General features: G+C 41.1%; 1 protein-coding gene and 1 pseudogene across 1 annotated transcript in view; both read right to left on the bottom strand.

Moving 5' to 3' along the window:
- The window catches only part of LOC109069102 (sushi, nidogen and EGF-like domain-containing protein 1), a 32,612-nt gene extending 29,231 nt beyond the window's left edge, over positions 1 to 3,381 (bottom strand). Inside the window, 1 exon segment of the mRNA XM_042758231.1 lies at positions 2,786 to 3,381. Coding sequence (XP_042614165.1) covers positions 2,786 to 2,995 — 210 coding nt within the window. The 5' untranslated portion in view covers positions 2,996 to 3,381.
- A 149-nt stretch (positions 3,382 to 3,530) lies between these two features.
- LOC109061296 overlaps positions 3,531 to 22,791 on the bottom strand; it is a 49,493-nt pseudogene continuing 30,232 nt past the window's right edge.

Genomic DNA, 22,791 nt, shown 5'->3' with positions numbered 1-22,791 from the left:
TTTTGTGACTAACGCTGACGATTAACTGCACCTGTTTCCTAATTTGTAGGCCTATTAATGTAAATACCAAATGAACAAATAAGAAAAAAAATCACAAACAACATTTCTGAATAAAATAATTTTATACGCTTTAGTTACATCTAATTTGGCATTTTCAATTAATGTAAGCCTGTTACATTCTTCTGATTATTAGGCCTATTAATATTATTAAGTTTCGTTTATTATTAAATTGATATTACAATTAATTTGCCCCACAATAATTTCATAGCATTACCACATAACTAACATGCTGCGAGGATAATGAAGATTAGGCTAGCTTACTCCTCATTGAAAATGTTTTTTAAAAGGGCTTTCAAAAAAGGTTTGTTACAATGAATTATAGGTCTATAATTAAAATTAATAACACAGCAATCATCAATGAAAACATTTTATTTCATGCACCGACTCCCTTCAAAGGGTTTACCCTCTGGAGTGAGAGCTTCGAAGGGTCGAAGGGTGTAGAGGACCAAACAACTGTTTCTTAAAGTGCCCTTCTGCGTCATCTTCACATGCCAACACGGAGGCGCCGTTGTCATGCAAAGAATCTGCACAAAGGATCATGGGAGTCCGAAATCCTACATTCTGAAGGGCCCTTTGAAGTGGCCAGTTTTGAGCACTTCAGTTTTTGAACGACCCTTTATTATGTCGGCCACGATTGTTTTCACTCCGAAGTGCCCTTCGGAGGGCGATATATACCATTTGGAATGCACCGGGAGATTCGTCTCTCGTCGTCTCTGAGAGAATATGCACCGTTAATGCAGCGTCAGATGCTGAAAGCGTCGTCAGTTTTTACATTCACTTTCTAGTGAATCGACTGAGATTAAGAGGTTCACCGCATAACTTTGCACGTTGCATGTGTGATATCCATTGGCTCACCTTCCTGGTTAAAAACAAATATTTACAATATTGCGATGAACCAGCTCCCACCCACCCTTGAGTTCGTGGTTCGGGGCCTTGGATTTGCGCTACACCACAAATCCATCCGTTAGTTAGCCTAGTACCCACTCACTTTTGCCCAGGCCCACCCCAAAAATAAAATTCTGGCATATATTCTGCCACTGGCATACTGGCACTGGCATGTATTTATTGGCATAGAAGTGAACAACTCCCTGTTTTCACAATAAAAAGTACCATGCTTGAAAGTCATGCTTGAAGCTGAGGCAGAGCTGCGTATTTTTGAATTAGTTATAATATTATAAATGGTATTCAAATTATCGTGAAGAGGCCGTGAATGAGAAAAAGTAAGAAAGATGACTGGAGGTGGACAGAAAGAGTAGGTCAGAAAGTTAAACATGCAATAGCAGGCGGTACTGATCCTTCTTTTCCTTTTAGGGAAGCTCCTACAGTAATAACCTGAGACATCTCTCAAGAACCACCTCAAATTGTTTGGTTCAAGAGCTTTTCTGTTTTTTTCAAGGCTTGAAGGCTTGGAATGCCCTCCCGGAAGAAATTATCCATGGGGATCTGCCCTTGTGTACTCTCCAAAATCTCACCTGTTCAACAGCAGCTCCCTTGTGGAAGAGATCAACATATGGCTATAGCGTACAATAAAGCTGAAGTGTAATTGATTTTGATTCAAGCAGCTTGAATGCAATACAGAAATTATGACTGCAGTTTAAATGCTGTCGCATGCCTCAATGCACCAGTGACTTGCAAAATATTACTCTGATCGACCTGCAGTTTCCTCCCAGTTTGTACTCGGTGCACCCTTTCTGTAGTTACCACCCATAACTGTACCTTCAGTCGTCTTCTGCTCTATCACATTGAGCTAATCTAATTTTAGATCTTCACTGCTATCCACTGCAGGACTTATCTTGTCTACAGTTCACATTAATATTTACATTGTGCTCTGAGATATGAGATACCACTGAGGGTAATGAGCAGATGCATCACAAGTTCTGTAGACAACCATGTACTATTAAAGCAAGCTGCATTTGCCAGAACATCTATGTGACTTCATGACTTTAAAATAGGAAACACAATACTGCACCTCAAATTTGTAAGAGCACAGCTGTTTGAATGACATGTAGTGGCTGAGAGAGAGACTGGTTGTGTGGCATGTCTGCTCTGTCAGTCGTCTGCTGCATTGGGATTGTGATCTCATTCATCCATTTGCTTGTAGCCCAGTCTGGAAACCTAGCCTCTGTTGCCATGGTACCTCAGCCAGGCTGGGCAGGGTGTTGGGGATGGAAAGTTGGTAGTAAAGATGGGTGCCCTGGATGGAACAGCATATTTTGGGAAATAATATGACTAGGATGCTGCATCAAAACAGATGGTGTCGATTTATGAGGAAGGAGCTTCCTCTGCACTGAGGTTGAGAAGTGTACAAGACACAGATCAAAGCCCCACTCACCCAACCAAAAGCAGGACGCAGCTATGATCAAAGCACCGAGACCTGTCAGAGAACTCACCACACTCATTTTCTATAACTGGTTCTCCTCGTGACAGTCATCCTTCTCATTTCATTTCTCCCCATCACTCTCTCATGCCATAGTTTAAGCAGTTGTGTTGCAGCAGCAATATAGACTGGCATCTCTTCACTAAAAAACTTTCAGTAGTTCAGTCACTGTGTGGCCATATGTGACATGTTAAACCTGTGGTGTGGAGGTTCATTATCCAATCTCAAGCCGTAAGACCTGGCTCTGTTTCCCTCAAAGACACATACACAAACCAATTAAGCTACTGAATGAAATACCTGATTCTCCTGCACAAGACTCACACTTTCAAACATACAGTCTATACTCACATAGAGTCCCATGTGCCGTTCTCCGAAGAAAGGGAAAGCCACAGAGATTGCTAACAGTCCTGAACCCCCATCATCTTGCTCGATGGTCTGAGAGTCACCCTCATCCAGGCCAAATGGGTAGAAATCCTGCAGGGGTACAGCCGGCTCCACACCATGAAGCAAAATGAGAAGCATGCACATGGAGAGCACCAGTCTCCTCAGCCACCCCATGACCTTGTCTGCACAGGGATGGAGAGGAGAGGACTAAGATCCAGGACACTCAGAGACAACTTTAAACCCCAGTGCCAAATGCTCAACTAATGATCCTCCTTGTCTTTCTTCTCCTTGTTTCTGTAAAGTTTCCTTTTTTGGTTTCTAATTCCACCCTTCCCTTCTCAGATCTTTTCTCAGCCCTGGTACTTGGGCTGTTGGTCTATAACAAGGGGGTAGATTCCTTGCATTCTGTGTGCTGCTGGGTGCTCAAGAGCTGCTGTGCTCTGTGCCGCTCACTGAAATGAACAGAGTGAGAGAGAGAAAGGAGAGGGAGCAGAGTGATTTTTTTTTTACAATCCAGTGACTTGGTCCCTGATGGTTAGTTTAGAAATATCCTCAATAAAACCTCTATTCTGCCTGCCAAAGGAGTTCTTTCAGACCCAGACCCACCCCCCCACCCCAGGGATTCACTACCTTGCATGATTAGGAACTCTCTTCCAATAGCTGAGAAGAGACCAGTAACTGGATAAGCACTGGGTGGAGCTATGGTAATCAAAGGGCTGCTTTAAAGAGACTCTGACAGGGCACTCTCCTCTGCTCTCAACTTTTGCTGAGAAATACCCTTCCCCATAGGAACATGTCTCAGTGTGGTACACACTACCACATGGCAGTGTAAGAGTTGGGATGTCTTATGATGCATACATAGTGCATTCTTTGTATATTGTACACAAGATGTCTGTTCAAAAGGAGGAAAATATACAAAAGCCCTTTGGTTATGACTAGAGATTTACTGAAAGATTTATTACTCTCTGAAAACCAATTTCCCCCTAAATTAATCATACAAGGCAAGATTTCAAATAATTGAAATTTGCCTGAAACAACTTTTTTAAAATAAAATGAGATTCTTTTTAACCAGGGGGTCATTAGTGGCGGGAATCAAATCTTGGAAGGAGAACATCACAGAAGATTCTTTTATAGGTAATTATAGCTTATTTGCACACATCATCATAAACTACAGCAATTATCCAAAATACACCAAAGCCAGCTGACAGCAATTCTTTAGACCACAAAAATCAATCTCATTGTTATTTTTCTTGTTTGTATGGTTTTATTGACTCATAAAAAATACTAGTTTTCTAATAGTTATTACATGGAATAACCTGTAACACAGTAGTGATTATGAATTAGAAATTGTTTTAACACCCATAATAAGAGAAACACCATATAGAAGCATTAATATGAAACAACATTTGTAGATAAGACATATGACTCATTTTCTGTCCTGATTCACTCTAGCGGTAATTTAGCTTATTGGTACTTACTGAAACAAGATGATCTTATTCTCTTAATGGTTGTGTGATTAAATAATGATCATCATTTCAGTCATGTCATCAATCATGTCAGCTACAGAATAACATGTTATAAAAAAGAAATAGAGAATAATTATGTGGTTTGCTAAACAGTTTAGGGGACCTAGGGTGAAATATTTAAGGTAGGTACAGATGTTTAAAAGTGTGTGTGATGCAGAATTGAGATTGTGCTTAATGCTCTAAGATGAACAAGGATAAGCTTTAGGTAGATTTATGGTCTGTTTCAACAGTTTGCTGCACAAATCCTTAACACAATTTGGCAATTGAGAAGCATTTGGTGAAACAGTAATCTCTTTGTTTGTTGTTACTGGGTTCTTATGGCATGGATCAGGATTACTTAAAGTATTTGTGCAAATGCAGTCCAACAGTTCTCCCTGAGATCAGTGATTTTGTATGTTTTTAAATCTAAAGTGTGTGTGTGAAATATATGTGTGTTACCTTCTCAGTATGCATAAGTCCATTCATGTTAGCACAGGCCCTGTTTCATTGGTTATAAGCCTTTGAGAGACTACAAACATGTTTGGGAACAAAAAGCTGTCAGTTGGTCACCGTGGGCTGAATTCCCAAGTCATTTCGGTTTTTAGAGCCCCAATCTTAACATCTGCTTCATATATGCTTGCCTCCTCTTCATCTCCTGCTTCAACTGTTTTTTCAGTGTGCAAACCTGAGAAACACACAGCAGTTATTGCAAAGCAGTCAAGTATTTATTAAAGGCTTCTAGCTGTTGAATGTGATGTAGATGTCACTATTACAATACATCACATTTTTTATAGCTTTCTCAAACCTGTTCCTCCAAGCAGTGGACCCTCTCGCAGTGAGCTTTCTCTTGGGCCTCCAGTGCTCTCTCAGCCTGTTGCTGGGAGTCCTTCATCCACTCTGTCTCCAGGTCCAGCTCTTGTCTGTGGCGAGCCATCACTTCCAGGAGCCTCTGGGAGTGAGTCTGCTCCAAGATAGAGATCTGTGACTGCAGAGACAACACATAACAACATCCTGTCACAGGCGAATCCAATACAAATACAAAAAGAACTGGAAAATTGACTTGACTTGTTTGTTTACTTGGGACCAATAACCAATTACATTTTATTCAGAAAATGACATTAACACAAAGCTTAATCTAGCATTAATACATTAATTAGCATTAATACATTATTATTAGTGTAATACAATATTTTTTTCTGTAATCCATCTATCCTTTTTTAAAACTGCTTGTCTGTACAGCCTCAGGGAGTCTATCCCAGTGATCTTAGGCAGCAGGCAGAGAAGCACCCTGGATGAATGATCAATTTCCGGATGGAGCAGTGTCCTCTCCAGCTCAGCTTTCGCTCCCTGCAGCCGAAGTGCAGTGGTCTGCAGGGTAGCCACCTGCTCCTGAAGCTGATCCTTTTCTTCCTGCAAGAGTGCATAGCTGAACCTCCTGGTCAGCTTGTTGCCTTTGTCTCACAGCCTAATGAATTAAAGGAGATGTAGAATAGACACCGTCTACATGACTGTCCAGACCACAACTGGTGTAGATCACCATGGTTTCCTCAGCTTAACAAGGAAGAGATAACACTAAGTGTGTTTGTATTTGGTTAAGGTACGATGCTGTGTGAGAATTGAATTGAATTTCGTTCAACTGACACATTTGGTTCTATGTTATTTTTAATTTTGTGTTTTTTTTCAGGCACAGAAATGGTTCTACTGAGAGACAGAGGAAAAGGGGCGCACAATGGTGACAAAATGCAAAAAAAAGTTTGCTTGAAATTAAGAATGTATATGTTTATTGCTTTTGCCTCCACAGACCAAATTATATTAACAAGTTTTATATATAAATAAACTGTACACACAAAACCATATACACACCCACACAGATATTCAAGTTAAGATGAACAAATGCTGGTCTTATGGGTTTGGAACAAAATGAGGGTGAGTAAATGATAACAGAATTTTTATTTTAGGCAAACTAACCCTTCAAAACATTGTGTAAATTTTAAGAGTATGTGTGTGTGCATAACCTCCTGAAGGCCTCGTTTCTGTTTATCCAGTTCAGAGACCCTGAGTTCAGACTCTTCCTGGCTTCTCTGCAGGATCTGTAGTCTCTCACTCAACCCATGATTTTGCTTCCTACTGTTTAAGTCAGAGCCTCCCATGTCTTATCCAACCTTTCCTGTGCACATATACACACACATACAAGTATGAACAGGCATCACTCCACACATGCATAATCACACACCCACATACAGTTTTAATGAGGAGCCTGTTCTTCTCCTCACTACTACCAGTGTCCTGTGTTCTTATCTTTCTAACCACTCTTTCTTTCATTTTCTCCTCTGGATCACTTTTTATTGGCAAGAGCTGGCAGGTCTCAAGCAAACTGAAAAAGAATTACTCTGAGGGTGCAGTGTTTTTGTTTGTACAGCATTTTTAAAACAGACTCATACTAAGCCTTAAAAGCCCTCCAGAGGAGCTGGAGAAAATTAATTCAGTTCAGTCCTGCGTTTTAAGGGAGTTCAGTCCTGCGTTTTAATGCACCGTCATCCAGCACTTTCAGGGAACAGGAGACAGCAAAGGTAAATAAATATATATATATATATATATATATATATATATATATATATATATATATATATATATATATATAATCAAATCTGTAAACGTTATGCAACCACAGCATAAATCACTTCACATTGTGGCAATGGTAGTAAGATGATCTGTAGGGTTTCAATTAAAGCTGTACATGAACTGAGGTGAATTGAGATCAAAACAGATTGTGGCTGAACCACAATGAACTTAATAAGGTTGTTTGTGAGTTCACGGTGAAGAAAAATGATTTATGGTCTTTTTAATAAAGCCTCAAAAGAGAATTTGCTTAATAATGTTATCTTAAGTTACATCAAGTTGAGTTGTTCAAGCTTGTCTTCTGTCTTGCTGTTGTAGGACTTTTGGTGCTAGGGTATTGCTTGTATATGGTCAGACTTGTAAGGCAGTTATCAAACTGCAAACGTATGCACACTATAAAACCAAAACTGACCTGCAGCATCTTCCAGTCATGTTCGCTGGCTGTGAGAACTTGCTGCAGCTGAGCAGCCTGATCCTGTGCTGTTCCTGCAGCAGCATTGCTTTCAGTCAGGGATGCAGCCATGGCCTGCAGTTGCTCCCTCAACTGGCTCTCCTGCAGTTCTGTGTGTGCCAAGGCAGTTGCCAACCTCTCACCCTCAACCTACAATGGAACAACAGTGCTGCATTATATTGCTCAAACATGACTGATATCCTTTTAGACACAGCACAAAGCTACACACACCTTCAGGAGGGAAGCACGTTTTTCACTGTCTCTCAGTTCTCTGCGGAGTTTGTTAAGGCGTTCCTGCAGTGAGCTGACCTCCGACTCCATCTCTGTGGCTCAGAGCTGGGCATGCTGCAGCTCTCCCCCCAACCCCCAGCGTGTGAGTTCCAGCCTGGCAGCTCGAGCTTCCGTGGCCTCACAGGTCTCCTTCATATGGCGAAGCTCAACTTCTAGACTTTCCTCAGAGGTCTGGTAGCACTCCAGCTTCTCCTGAATACAACAGTATATGCAACTCATCAAAGATTTTTATTGTGGAGTGGCAGTGAACACTTGATAATTCCTACTCGTTATATCTGACTGTGGTGCTGTGTGAGAGAGTTGGTGCATCGCTTGGATTCCAGAAGTAAAAATCCCATTCAGTGTTTTCATAGTGGAGTAAAAAACTTTTTTCCCCAAACATGTGTAATGATAATGCATACATCTTTTAAAACAGTGTTTAACTTCTGTCCTGAAAAGTTGCTGATCACTCCTGCACTGAACTCTGCAAACTATCTTTGTGTTAGTGTAGAATATATGAGTGTTAACCTACACAAAAGGAGAAACTCTGAAGAATGTACTAGTTATTCTTCTATGCAGTTCCAGCTCTTCACTCATAATCCTATTCTGTAACTCCCCACGCTGAACCGCCTCATCTTGTGCTTGTGCCTCATCCTACAGTCACAAGAGAAAGACAAAGAGAAGGTTGTTTATGTTCTTTTTGTTCTTATGGTTATTGATACACCTTGTGTTGTTTCGTATCCTCCATTCGTGTGTCCCTCACTATAGTTTTGCCCATGGCATAAATGGTCATGTTCAAAACAAAAACATTGCTAAGGTCAAATCCTGCAAATCTTGGGTTTTTATGAGAAGGGGAAGTGTATACTGTGTGTTAAGTTTTATGTTTAAGCTTAGGAATAGTTCATTCAAATATGTTGTTCCAAGTTTATGTGAGATTTTTTAAAATGGAACACAAAAGGAGAAACTCTGAAGAATGTACTAGTTATTCTTCTATGCAGTTACAATAATGGACACAGAAGTATCATAAATGCAGGCCAAAAAAAAAGTTTATGTGAGATTTTTGTGAAGAAAAGACCAAAGTTTAAGTCATTATTCACTGAAAATCTTGACGTCCACCCTGGCTCTCCTTGGTATGTTAATAGGAGTTCATAAAAAAGCAGCATTGCTGAATCAGTAAACAAATCATTCTTTTAAGTTGGATCCAGCTCACAAAAACAAACTGAATAATTTATTCACAAATCAGACTGATTTGTTTCTACTCAGTTCTAATAGAGTAATTCAGTCATAGCAGTTAACAGCTCACTGAAAGAGAAGTCTAGCATAATTATAGTATAGCTGGGTGGACTGCTTTTATGATGCCTTTGTGTCCTTTGTGGCAATTTAGAGGTGTCAGGTACCCGCTCTCTCTCTGTGTCCCTGAGCTCTTGCTGGAAGCTACGCAGCAACATGTGAACTGAGTCCAAATCCAATTCTCCTTCCTCTCTGCGGGAGGGGGACAGAGAACACACCGGCAATCCACTCACCCCAGGTTCATCTGACATAATTTCACCTGAGGGTATACACAGAAGGTTTTATTTAATTCTTCTCACAAGTAACTTAGAACACCATGTAAGTTTTAGCAGCACATTGTTAAATAACCTTTAGATATTAAGAAAAGAATCCTTTGTAATATAAGAGTGGTGATCTTCTTCTTGACCTTTGCTACAGAGACCCAATTCATTATTGGACTGAGAATGCATTACCTTTCACAGGTGATCGAGTTCTCCATGGTGAGTGACTCCGTCTGTTCCCCAGATCGAGTTCTCCATGGTGCGGGCGACTGTCTTCCACGTCCGCTTCCAAGTGTACGTCTTAGGGTAGAACTGAGAACATTCAACCTGTGCTCAAGATTTCTCCATATGGCTTCATTCTGTCCCAGCTGCTCTTCCAGCCCCTGGGCCCGGGCCTCTGCTAGACTCACCTTCAGCCCAAGCTCCTTGAGCTGGGCCTGGGCCTCCTGCAGTGCCCACTCCAAGCGAGCAACCTCCACACACTGCTTCACTTGGCTCTCCTGAAGATTATCATGCCATTGTTGCTGCACCTCTTTCTCCTGGCACTGTGCTTCTTCCAGTTCTGCTACATGCCGCTGCAAACCTGCAGCCTTTTAACAGACAGACCAGTTCCAACAGTTTAAGTGTGTTACTGCATGTGAGTGTGGATTCTATATTTATGCCAGTGTTTGTGTTGTACCTCCTTCAGAGTTGCTTCTCTGCCAGCATCGCTTTCCAGTACCCTTTGTCTGAGAGTAAAGGTCTCCTTTCTCATTTCCTCCTCTCTGTGCTCTTCATGGTTCAGTGTGGCCTGCATGTCACTCAACTCTTGCCCTTGTTGAGTGCACTGACCCTGTAATGTCTTCACCTGCTCAGAGACACGCTTTTTTATTTTACAAAAATGTTTGCAATGTATACAAAACTTGATGAGGATGAGGATGCACTGCAGACCTGGTAATACAACATTTTGTTCCATTGTATATGTGTAAATGGCTAAACTAAAAACAATTTAACCTGAAAAATTATGACATGCTGATTTTTTTAAATAATGTCAAGGCACTGATTATAAAAGAAAAACCTTTGATTTCTTGGGCCCTGACCTGTCTGCGCAGGTTCCTGCACTTATCTGCGTGCCTGCAAGCGAGATTTCTCAAGTTCACGCATGGTTGGTTCTCAGCTTTAGCAACTCCTGCTGGAGGGAGGATTTACATTCCACTAACACTGTCAGCCTCTGATCCTTTTCTTCTCCCACTCGCCTCAAACTGATAAAAAAAGAACTAAAACAGAGGAAGATTAATATTTTTTTAACGATGCTAATTTCTTGTTCCATAAAGAAACTGGGCCTTACAGGGAATTGCTGATATTTAGGCTACCATACAGAGAACCTCTTTTTGAAACTAATGTTTTAGATTAAATAATTTTTATTACCACCAAAAAAAACAACAATAAATGATCATATGATGTTATATTCTGCTAGCCAAGCTAACAGGAAACAGGTATGTAATACAAAAGATATCAACATTTCAAAAATGTGTAGTATGCTAAACCTGTTGTTTTCAAACTCTGCTCTCTTCACAGCTGTTCGGAGTCCATTATAAGAAGCCTGGATGGCCTCTTTCTCTCTCACAACATCTCCCAAACCTCTCTTCAGTTTCAAACCCTCAAACCGCTGAGTGTCCCTGTCCTGCAAACACCCCCTTAGCTCTCAGTGGGCCTCCATCAGATCCTTACGGCCAGAGTCCCTGCTCTCCTCCACCTCAATCAGTTCCCTCCTCAAACACTTCACCTGAAAGAGACAGAGATGAGAGGGAAAGATTAAATGAAAACAAATTATTTCTGTAAATACAAAAGGAGTAATGGGTCATAGTTTGACTCCAATAACTTTATCTATCTAAAATAAAGTCCATTTAAATCACTCAAGTGTGGTGATGTGACACCACAGAGGGAGTGAAGATCTCTAACAGTCATATTCCTTATGTGGCACTATTTTGCAGAGGACAATTCAACTTCATTTTCCATGAGATGAATGAAATGGAAACACAGTCTATTAAAATTCCACTGCTTTGTTCCATTCAGCTTCTCAAAGCATGTGAGCATCAGACTCATCCAAAGAGTTCTGCCCTCCTTTCAACGCTAGATTTCAGGGCACATTCTCGTTTGCACTTAAAAATGTGTTTTAAGTGCATGTGAAATAGTTCAAATTTTCAAAAACTTTCATCAGATAAGCTCAGGGAGAAACTCTTCGCCCATGTAAACACACAGGAATATGACCCACATTGTGGTAATTGCTTGGCTACAGCTCATCATTTTACGGTGCACTTTTTCCCCAAAATGCAGCCAGAATGCAGAAAGAAAGAGTGAGAAGAAAAACAGAGAAGGACATGACAGGCTCCAAAGACTGCCACACACAGCAGTGATGATGAGAAACATCAGTGGTGTGTACAAACATGAGTAGATACTAGTGTGTTAAACAGAAATGTGTGTGTGTAAGTTCACTGGGCCACACAAGAAGCTTTCTTCTCATGAATCTTAAGCTAAAAGAAATAAGCCCATGCCAAGCCCGCACTGGTTTAATTCATTGATGGGGGGGTTGGTTTAGTAGCACAGTGAATGACAGTTGGGGTTAGAGATGACCTCTGTTTAAGAGTTTGGGGGCGGTGTTTTCCATGGAGATAGCTTTCATTACAGAACAGGAAAAAAAATATTTCTGAGCACCTGCTTATTTGTGACTGCAACTTCTCCTTTTCATATCATACAGAGAGCCTTTTCTTTTCACTCCCCTGCTGGCTTTTATCATTCCCTCTCACCACTGGTGGTTTGTCATTGTCTGACCAGATCAAGCTGGAGGAGGATTAGTGAAAATAATCAAACAGGAGAGAAGAATCCATCTTGGTGATTAGACAACCTCACCTAGAGATGAAGTTCTCACCACAGCCACTGAGTAAGGTATCACTCTGGGTGCAAGGGGATAGAGTGTTCAAACAACTAAATCTGTGGCCTGAGGTATGTGCAGAGGTCAATTCCAAAAGTTGACCTTGAGCCTGAAAGGTAGACGTGTACACACATGGAAACAAGCACAAACATGTGTGCTGGCCAGTCAAACGGGTGGCACCTGGAGCATGCTCAGTATAACATTAACCAATGCCAAGTTCAACATGAGTTCTGCACTCTCCAAGACTGCCCCTGGTAGGTTACAGTACAAAGTTGGACTCCAACAGGCTTTATGTTGCCTCACAGCCCAACATTAACTAACCCACCTACCAACTTACATGACGTTGGTTATTTGGCACTGGCACAAATTTTTACTACTCCCCTTAGCTATAGGTTTTTTTTGTGAACAACTGGAATGTAAAATCTTGGGTTGTGACCTCATGCTGAGCCTCCTGCCTCTGTCCTGAAACTCTGCTTGCAACCCTAAAACTGTGTCCTACAGAGAGAGGAGGAGAGACAAAAAAAATTATATAATAATGTGATATGAAATTAGGGCTGTCAATTGATTGAAATATTTACTCAGGATATTTTTTCTGCAGTTAACAAGTTCCTTTAGGTCCTTATATATAATATATATATATATAATATCACATTATTACATAATTTTTTTGTCTCTCCTTATATATATATATATATTATCATATATCACATTATTACATAATTTTTTTGTCTCTCCTTTATGCACTTTATGAACTTATTCTTACATAGAACTTTGTTAATTTTACTCTTCAGTGATTAAATTTCACCACACAGAAATGCAAATGAACAATAAATAAATTGTTTATTTTCTCAATTTCCTGAGAAACACATGCTTTGGTATGGACTAGTGTGTATATGTGTTCTTTAGCTCCAAATAGATTTTAGATATTAATGTCAAATCAATAAATGTGTGAATGAACGCTATTAAATATTTTAATGTCATGCATTAATGGCTAACTTTACAGCCCTAATTTAATAAGTACAAAACATGATATAAAGACATATTTGGATTTATTATACCTTATCCTGCTCCTGTTTGCTCAAGAAGTCTCTACGCATTCGATCCTTTTCAAGGGCAGCTGTCTCTATGTCATGCTCGAGGGTGATTATGCGCTCAGTAAGAGTATCCTTCTCTGCCTCCTTCTCAGATAGAACCTGCCAATCAAGCACAGTTGACTCAGAGTTAATGCAGTATAACCATCTTATAGTGATGCCATCTGTCCCATGTTCTGAATGCAGATGGTTTAAGGCCTATATGGGTCAAGAGACACGCCTTTTGATCAGATTGAAAGGAAGTTGTCAAAAGGTTTTGACATTGTTCCTCTGAGACACAAATAGACACACACCTACTGTTTATGGCTCTCGGCCTGCGGCAGGGACTCTGTACAGTGCTGCTGCAGCTTGGCCAGTTCTTCCTGCAGCTGCTTCTGAACTCTGCGACTCTGCATGCACAGCTCCTCACACTCAGCCCACAGATGCGACACTGCCTGTTCCCTCTGTGCACACAACTCCACAGGCATGTGCTCCTGAGACACACAAGACAGGTGCATCCAAATACTCTCTTGAACCATAGGAGAGTTTTACAGTTTAGGGTTATTGCATTTCAATTGCATCTTCTGCCAGAATTTCTCTGATAGTCCTAAATATATGGCAGTTTACATGTCTGAAATAAACACACAATGAATACTAAGCTGTTTGCTGAGCTATGCTGCATGCTGGGTAGAGCAGTTCACTCTATGAACCTGTTCCAAATGCTGTCCAAAACCCTTGTGGTCCTTTTTCTGAGTGCTCACTTTTTAACATAAGAGAAGGAGTAGCCAATTTATTTTCTGCCACTTTCAGTTATTTTAACTGTACTAAAACAGACTGTTATGCTGCTCGATGTTGCAAACTGTTATTTGTTATCTTATTATTTATTACATTCAAAATACACTGGTTTCAAGTGCAAATAGTATAACTGTTTTACTGCACTTTGATATACTTCAGGTTATTTACCTGTATAACAGGTAATGAATCAGAAGTCTTGCACATTCACTACTTCTATAACCACTTCTGAGTTGAAAAATAAGGTGGATAATGCCATATACTGTGGACTGTTTGGTAATAATCCACTGTGAAAACTTGCATCATTTCAGGTTTTTTTATGGGCTCAGCAAAAGGGCACATAGCAACTGCAAATGATTTTGAAATCTAAAATGTCAAATGGGAAAGGTGTTGTGAATTTATGGGTGTGCATGTGACCGCCACTGCAAGTCGGAAAGCCTGCAAGCACTAATGGTGTAATGGTACATTTTCTTGATGCCTCAAGACCTTGTAGATTAATATGCATCAGTCTATGAAATATGACTTAAAATGATGACTCATTTGTATGGGCAAAAAAATATTTGAACCAAATTAAATCAATAATAAACTGAATTGATTTGCTGTTATACCAAAGATTTACACTCCTAACAATTAAACATCAAGTGAGTCATTAGGGACAGTGCCTTTTTCGCAGTTGTTCCTGATGGCTTTGCTGTGTTTGTAATGAGGGTTTGTTGTGCGTTTCTCTCAATTCTGAGCAATCTTTAACTCTAAAGCCTGTTTTTCTTGCAAAGCCCGGGACATTCGCTGCTCTAGTTCACTGTGAACACTAGACAGCTCACCTGTGCAAAGGAAAAGAGCAAGTATATACACAGAGGAGAAACATCCTTTGTAATGAAAAAATACATTAGGGACACACTGAGTTCCAACATGCTGGAAACATGAAATTATAATGCTCTTTGGAATCATCATTACACAATATATAGTCACAGCATCAACACATAAATAGTCCAGTGTGGATGCTATCTTGAGGGGACTTTGTGAAGCTCTAGAGAGAACCTCAGCTGACCCCTCAGCTGTTCCCCAGTTCTGGGCTAAAATATGGGCCCCTTGTGGACTATAGCTGGGGCCCAATGGCCAGTGGGCTCAGCCAAATCAACGAGAGAGGAATAGAGGCTCCCTGAAGAGACACTCACGTGTCAAAGTCTTGTTAGCCTGCTGTAAACTAGCATTCTCTCCCACTAGCCTAGCCCAGTCAGCCTCTAGCATCGAGGTCAGTTCCTGCCTGTCCAACAGGCCTGACTCTAGAGACTCTTTCTCAGCCCTGAGCAAAAGAAAAAGAAAGAGAGAATACAAAGAAAAATAGGCTGTGTTTTGTAAAGCTAATGAACATCTTTAAATGGTTGTTTCTTTAGCCAACATCATTCAAGACAGATGAGATGTTCTGGAGATGATTTACACAGCAAAACACAGGCTTAACCTCATGATGATTCTCTCACAGAAAAGACTTAGTGAAACTAGGAAGAGTTACGTGATTGAAAAGGCCCAATTGATAATTACTCAAAAATCTCACTGAAAACACAGGTGTTTTACTTTGCCTGCCAACCTCAAACTCCAACATAAATACAAACACTTAGCCCATATAAACACATTAATACACCAAATCCTACTCGCACTAAAACACTAACACACACTGACTCACCGCAGAGAGGCCAAGTCTTGGGCCAGGGCCTTGGATTTACGTTTGCTCTGAGGTAAGCTGCACTGTGAGATTGGCTTTGTCTCTTGCTAGTTCATCTCTCTCTTTGCAAGTCTTTTTAGTGAAGCAGCACTTAGCTCCATTTCTCTACAACATGTGTTCAACTGTTCCTGCAGGGCTTGCTTCTGCTTACTGACCTAAACAAACAGACACACACAAACACATGTACATTTTGGGGAAGTCGTGGCCTGATGGGTTAGAGAGTTTGACTCCTAACCCTAAGGTTGTGGGTTCGAGTCTCGGGCCGGCAATTCCATGACTGAGGTGCCCCATTGAGTAAGGCACAGAACCCTTAACTGCTCCCCTGGCGCCGCAGCATAAATGGCTGCCCACTGCTCCGGGTGTGTGTTCACGGTGTGTGTATGTGTTCACTGCTGTGTGTGTGTGCACTTTGGAATGAGTTTAAATGCAGAGCATGAATTCTGAGTATGGATCACCATACTTGGCTGTATGTCACGTCACTTTGGAAATCCAATGTTTGCTGATAGTAGATCAATGTCAGGATTATGAATCAAGTACTCAGATGATATCTAATAATTTGGTGGTTTGTCAAACACGTGAGATCCTAGATTATGCCAGTAACTGACCACTTAGGAACAGCAGGCTGTCCAAATATTTTCCTGATATGTTAAAACTTTCCCCAGTGAGCCTGCACTAAACCATTTGCTAGCAAACCAAAGGAAATTTTATTTCACTTTTCTGCCAAGCAGGTCAACTGAAAAAAGCAGCAAGTAAAATGGACAAGGAAATGTTGCAAATAATGTACTGTACTAATAATTTACAATATATCTTCAAGACTGTGTAAAAATGGAGCTTACATTAGATCTAGTGATTTATGACAACTTCTAGTTTTTAATATAGTGACACCTCTGTAAAACATGACTGTAGGTGTAGACAAAGAGCAGATGAATTCCACACTGTCTGTTGCAAAGCTGCGAGCAGACAGATCAAGCTTATGATTTACAGCTTTTTTCACTCATTCTCTCTCACTGTGAAACTACCTGTCTGTAATATCTATCTCTCTAGTCTTCCTGTTCTTCATTTTAACTCAAGATCCTCAATTCCTTTGCCACTCATAAAACGCACACTTGAGCCAAGATTCATATATGGAACTCTTGGAGGAAGGTGTTGAGTACCACGGCAGATGGGTCCAATATCTCCTCTTGGCTTTTTAATGTGACAACAAGACCCATCAGAATGCAGCTGAGACCTGTGAATCATGCTGGGTAATGGGGCACATGCCCCCCTCATTTTGTGGGGAGGAGAGCAACTGACCTGGGCGTGTTGCTCCAGGGATGAACTTTTCTCCCTCTGTAGGAGGTTGTACTCTGCATCTTGGGTCAATCGGGTCTCTTGAAGGTGAATGTGTGAGGCCTCTAGAGCACGCTTCTCCGCCGTTAGGTCTAACAGCTCCTGTTAAAGTCGAGCTAGCTCCTCTCTGGCTGCTGCTCACTCTAGCTCTGCCTCCCATTTGCATTCATCAAACTCTTCCTTTTTGGACTCAACCTGGCAGAAGACAGGTCAAAAACAATATTTTTTATGAATACATAGCATGATGTTGAAAAGACCAGCATTGCTGTTTGCCATCATATATTGTGATGTGGATGTTGGTATGCTGGTATCCATACCAGAACCATTCTTTGTCAGCCAGCTTCCATTGGAAACAATTCCCTTAACTAAAATGATCAGTTGTTTCACACCATGATGTACTCAAAAAAACTAGCATCCACACAAATTGCTTAACCTATTATTACCTTCTTATTTTGTTTTCTTTCCTTGAAAAAGAAACTGAATGGAAGAAACTAGAGATTATTCAAGATTTAACACTTAAAAAAATGAATGAGTATAAACACTATGCACACAATCCAGTTCCATGACCATGACCTGTAAGAGAAGACAATTCGACCTTATCTCTAGCCAATCCCTCACTCAGGGATCCCATCTTCGCCAGGGAGTCCTGTAGCCCTGCATCTTCATTTCGTAGTTTAGTGAGCGCCAGTTCCTGTTCAGCATTCTGGGCCTCCGCCTATAGGGAGACAGTACAAAAATCAGTGGGAATTTGGCAACATACAATCATTAGCTACCAAGTTCACGTAACCATCATTTATTCTGTAATCAGCGGTTAGGGTAAAATATGTCTGCAGAGATGTTTAATAGCACTGGAGTTTAACTGTTATATTTTGTCCCCAGAATGACCTGTGGTAGAACTGCGGAAGTGTGGAAAACTGTAAGTTAGAGTAAGTGATGAAAAATCTTACAAACGGCAGTTTTTTGCATGGTAGATATCAACCACTACAAATAGCAGAGCTACATAACTACATCCAAGGTCAAAGTAAACTGAGTTTCCAGTAATTCAACAACTGAGCTGGACTTTTGACAGGGAAAAACTCTGTATTTACTTAATGGATAAATAATGCAAAACTGGGTAAACAGTTTTATGACTGGATGTAATTCACTGTAGCAACATGCAGGTGAGAACAGTTTTATACAGACTTAGATCAGCTGCTGTTAAGATGAATGAATGAGTGAATATGTGAATGAAAGAATGGATTAATGAGTGAGTAAATACAGTATGTGAATAAATGAGTGTCTGAGTGAGGAAGGGAGTAATGAATGTGTGATCTATGGAGTGACCGAGTGAAAAAATGGAATGTTTTGAAATAATAGTGAGTGACATTGTTAGAAGATAGAATGTGTGAGTGTATAAAATATGGACTGAGTAAGCTGTAGCGAGTGAATTAATAAGTGAGCAGGTGAGTGAATGTGTGATGGAATGGGGTAATTGATTATTGAATAAGCGGTTAGGGGTGTGTGAATGTGTAGAGCAGTACTCTACAGAGAGCCTGTGAAAGACTGCCCTTTTCGTCCTCCAGAACCTCTTTCTGCAAAGTCAGCTGACTTAAAGCTTCCTTTAGTGTGACCAGCTCTTTACTCATATCCGAGTGTCTTGTCTCCAACTGCTACAGAGTATGTTGTCTATAGAATAACACAAATATACACTAACTGTCAAGACGTAAATACAAACATTTTGATCTGTAGAAATGGACAAGTCAGCACTAAAACAATGAAAACCTAGGCACACTATGGCATAAAGCAACCAAATTATTTCACAGGAAATGTACTACACAAACAAACCTAATTTTAAAGTAAACAATGTTAAGGTTAAGGTAAAGGCACATACTCATGTTCACAAACACAAACAAGCAGAGATATTTCTATAAACACACTCCTAAAAGACATTCCTTCATCAGAGCAGAAAAAAAGACTTTAGGTTAAAGATTACATCCAAAAACATTCTTATCCATATACAGTACATAATAACACATGATCAGGGTTGTCACCTTTGACCTAACCAGTAAAAACCAATACATTATGCATCTTCTTGTTTAATGCATTTTGTAAACAATACTATTCTGGTTTGATTCAAGGCTACTTTAAGGACAACATGTGCTAGTGATACTGACTGTAAACAATAGGACAGGGGAAATATAAACAGGGGGCCAAGAAGGAAGTCAAGGGGTTTGAGGTTTCGCAATGCCGTACCCCCTCTCGGATTCAGAGCATTCTTGGGCCAGCTGCCTCTCCAGGTCCTCCCTCTGCTGCCTGAGGAGGGTCTCTCTGCCCTCTGAACATCCAGCGAATGAGCTTCTCAAAGCTTCCTGCCCTGCTTGTGTGCATTCCAGCTGCTGCTGCAGGGCAGAGACCTGCCTCTCAAGCTCTCTTTTTTTTTCACTAGGAAGAGAGAAAGCAACAGTTGTGGTGGGGTACTGTATATTGCTGTTCAGGTCATAGTCCTAAAACTAGAGGATTTGCATGATTGAGCCACAGCTAATGTACTGATAAATTAGGACTAAAATGACCACAAAGATGTGAGTTTGTGTGTTTGAAACAGAAATATGAGCCTTTGTAGCATAACACAACTTGTAATTTATGTAGAAAAAAATGGAAATCAAAGAGATTTATAAATTAGCCTGCTGGGTCAACTTGCTAAATTATGTAAAGCCTAAACAGCTCTATAGAAAAATACTGACATAAAAGTAGAGGGTGGGAATGTTCAGTTTGAAAATTCATTTGTGCAGGTTACACTGTCATTGAACAATGGCATCCTTTATTGAAGTGCTCAGGTTCATTAAGTAGCAGACATTACCTGGTTACTATGCCTAGTGAGGTGCGGTATCTTTGGGCATCTCTGGTGCTGTCCTCCTCAGATCTCTCCAATGGTTGATTCTCTTGCTGCAGTTCCCGGATTCTTTGTTCCAGGCTTCTGGATTCATCTTCCTCCACATTCAGCTGATTTTGCAAGGTGGCAACCTGCTCTTGGGAAGCTTCCAGATGTGCTTGCAGCTCCTTTGGGTGGATAGATATTTTCATTTAGTTAAATTTACTGAAATTACATACGCTTTTTTGATAGCAGAGTAAACTATTTGGAAGATATAGTGAGGTGTGTAATTTCTGTACCACTAGGAGTGATGACACCTGTGCCATATAAGGAGGGTGTACATGAGGTTTGTTGCAAACTTGAATTTGTGCCTGCCGCTGTAAGAGCACTCTCTGCAAAGCTATCAGAATATCGTCTCATTGAGAAGAGGAAATAGATCCTGCAGAAACAGATGGGTGTTCATCTTTTGATGTGTCTGAGGAACTGTCGCCACTGACCACCTAAAAGAGAAAAGAAAAGATGAGTTGACAATTACTCTTCTCATGTTTAGTACATCTGGCCCAAAATATCATGCCCAATAATCACATTTAGTAAACCTGATTAATATTGTACAGTAACTGTTGCAGACTGCTGATCTCGCTGTGTAAGGCATCCCTCTCGGTTCGGTCTTCGGACCGATTTATTTCCTGTGGCAGGAAAGCATTCAGGTCAAAATTGCAGCTTCTTGAACAACCATGACACACACCAGACAAGACAACTGAATCCAGATAAGTCATTAAGAAAGTGATAGTGTTTATTAAGACTACTCTTCCCAATGAATGATTCTGCTCAACTTGATTTGAGCAGCTGAGTCTTTAGCCATCTTTAAAAGAACACTACACTTTTTTTGAAAATAGGCTCAACTCCCCTAGAGTTAAACAGTTGAGTTTTACTGTTTTTGAATCCATTCAGCCGATTTCTGGGTCTGGCGGTAGCACTTTTAGCTTAGCTTAGCATAGATCATTGAATCTGATAAGACTGTTAGCATCTCGCTCAAAAATGACCAAACAGTTTCTATATTTTTCCTATTTAAAACTTGACTCTTCTGTAGTTACATTGTGTACTAAGACCAACTGAAAATGAAAAGTTTTGATTTTCTATGGATTCAAAAATGGTAAAACTCAAGTTTTTAACTCTAGGGGAGTTGGAAAATTAGCCTATTTTCAAAAAAGCGGGGTGTTCCTTTAAGAAACAGCTAAAAACACATCTCTTCTGTCTACACTTGACCCTCTAAAACTAACACACAATATCCTATATTTATTGTATCTACTTTTTATTCTTTCTGTTCATTAGAAGAAAAAAAAACTTGTTACATGTTCTGCATTAAGGGGCGGTCACACTAGACTTTGGTTATCGCAAAATGTTTTCGCATGCTGCTGCGAATATGGGCGGGAGCAGGATATAACATCAGGCACCAAGGTTTCCCCTCAGTTATCACAACATGGATTCTGATTCTTTTGTGACGGAGAGAGAGAGAGAACAATATAAGATGCTTTCGACGCCGTCACAAAAGACACAGTACAAGCACACCGCAAAAAATAAAAATTAAAAAATGTGTCCGCATTCAAATGTACCATCTGTTCCTGTTTCCATTGACACCATGAACCATGCAGTTATTTTTATTTGCTTTTTATAATCTTTTAAAGATGCTACGCTGCACTTCGGTTCTCTTTTAAGCATACGTTTCGGTGTCTCACTATGGGATACGCCCCTTCTGCGTATTCCTCAGAAGCCCAATTCCATTACGCCAGCCCCAATTGGCTGGCAGACATGACGTCGCGTCAGGGAGTGGCTCCCTCCTCTCTGTATAAAACGAGCGACGCAACGTCATTATGACATACAAAAACCTCTTCTCGCTTCACACCGGAAGCCTACCCAACTCTGATAGCCATCGACTAGTCTCCACGCTGGTTGCTGGCTTATTATTCTGGTACTGTGCTTATAGTCGATCTGGTTGGCCACCACGGCGCTTTTCACCTACCCCCCTCAATTGGCATTCCAGCTCACTGTTAGTGTCATTCAGTACCGCAACTATGGCTGCAGCAATGCAGACTGCCGTAGCTAGCGAGGGAGATCCGCGGCTTTTCTCATGCGCGGGAACAAGATCTCATGCAAAGACACACACCAGGTCTCCTCTGCATGTCTTGGGCTGAAACATACTCAAATGGCGATCGATAGTCCCGGATCCTGTGAGCACTGCACGCGTTTCACCATGAAGAGCCTCCGTCGCAGGTTAGCATGCCAAGCTAGCTTGTCTGGCCATGATCCCCTCACCCCACCCACTCCCGCTCCGGTTTCCGCCCCTCAGGTACCCATTCCTGTAGAGTTGCCCACCACGGCAACTCTATCGTGGGGTGAACAACTGGATGTATGCGCCCCTCTGGGCGGTGTCCTCAGCATGGACGAGGAGGAGGAGGGCGCGTTTGAATTTGAGGAAGAGGGGCAATCGGATTTCTTTCTCTCTGAAGAGGAGGAAGATTTCAAAGGATTACCCCTTTTCTCCCCCCTGCGCAACCAGCACAACCCCTCGTTTATGGCGGGATCCACAGAGAAGGTGGGCGGGGCACCATCTTCTCCACTTCTTAGTGTGGATCCGCAAGACTTGTGCAAATGTGCTGTGGAGAAACTCAATATTCCGTGGCCGACCGTAGTAGCTGAGACTGCAAAGTCGCTCTATGAGGGGAAGAGGCTGCTCAAGGGGGGTCTGCGCTTGATGTGGAGGGTATAGAGAAGGAGGCCTTTTTCACATGCCCCGGCGGCTGGCAAACCCAACATTGCCACTCAAAATCAGACCGCTTCCAGTCAAGCATGACGGAACGCACTTACAAAGCAGTTCGCTTTCTCAGATAGCTCCACTGCCTACCAG

Source organism: Cyprinus carpio, chromosome A6 (assembly GCF_018340385.1).
Source record: "Cyprinus carpio isolate SPL01 chromosome A6, ASM1834038v1, whole genome shotgun sequence".
Taxonomy (NCBI): Eukaryota; Metazoa; Chordata; class Actinopteri; order Cypriniformes; family Cyprinidae; genus Cyprinus; species Cyprinus carpio.
This window is presented reverse-complemented; position numbering and strand designations above follow the sequence as displayed.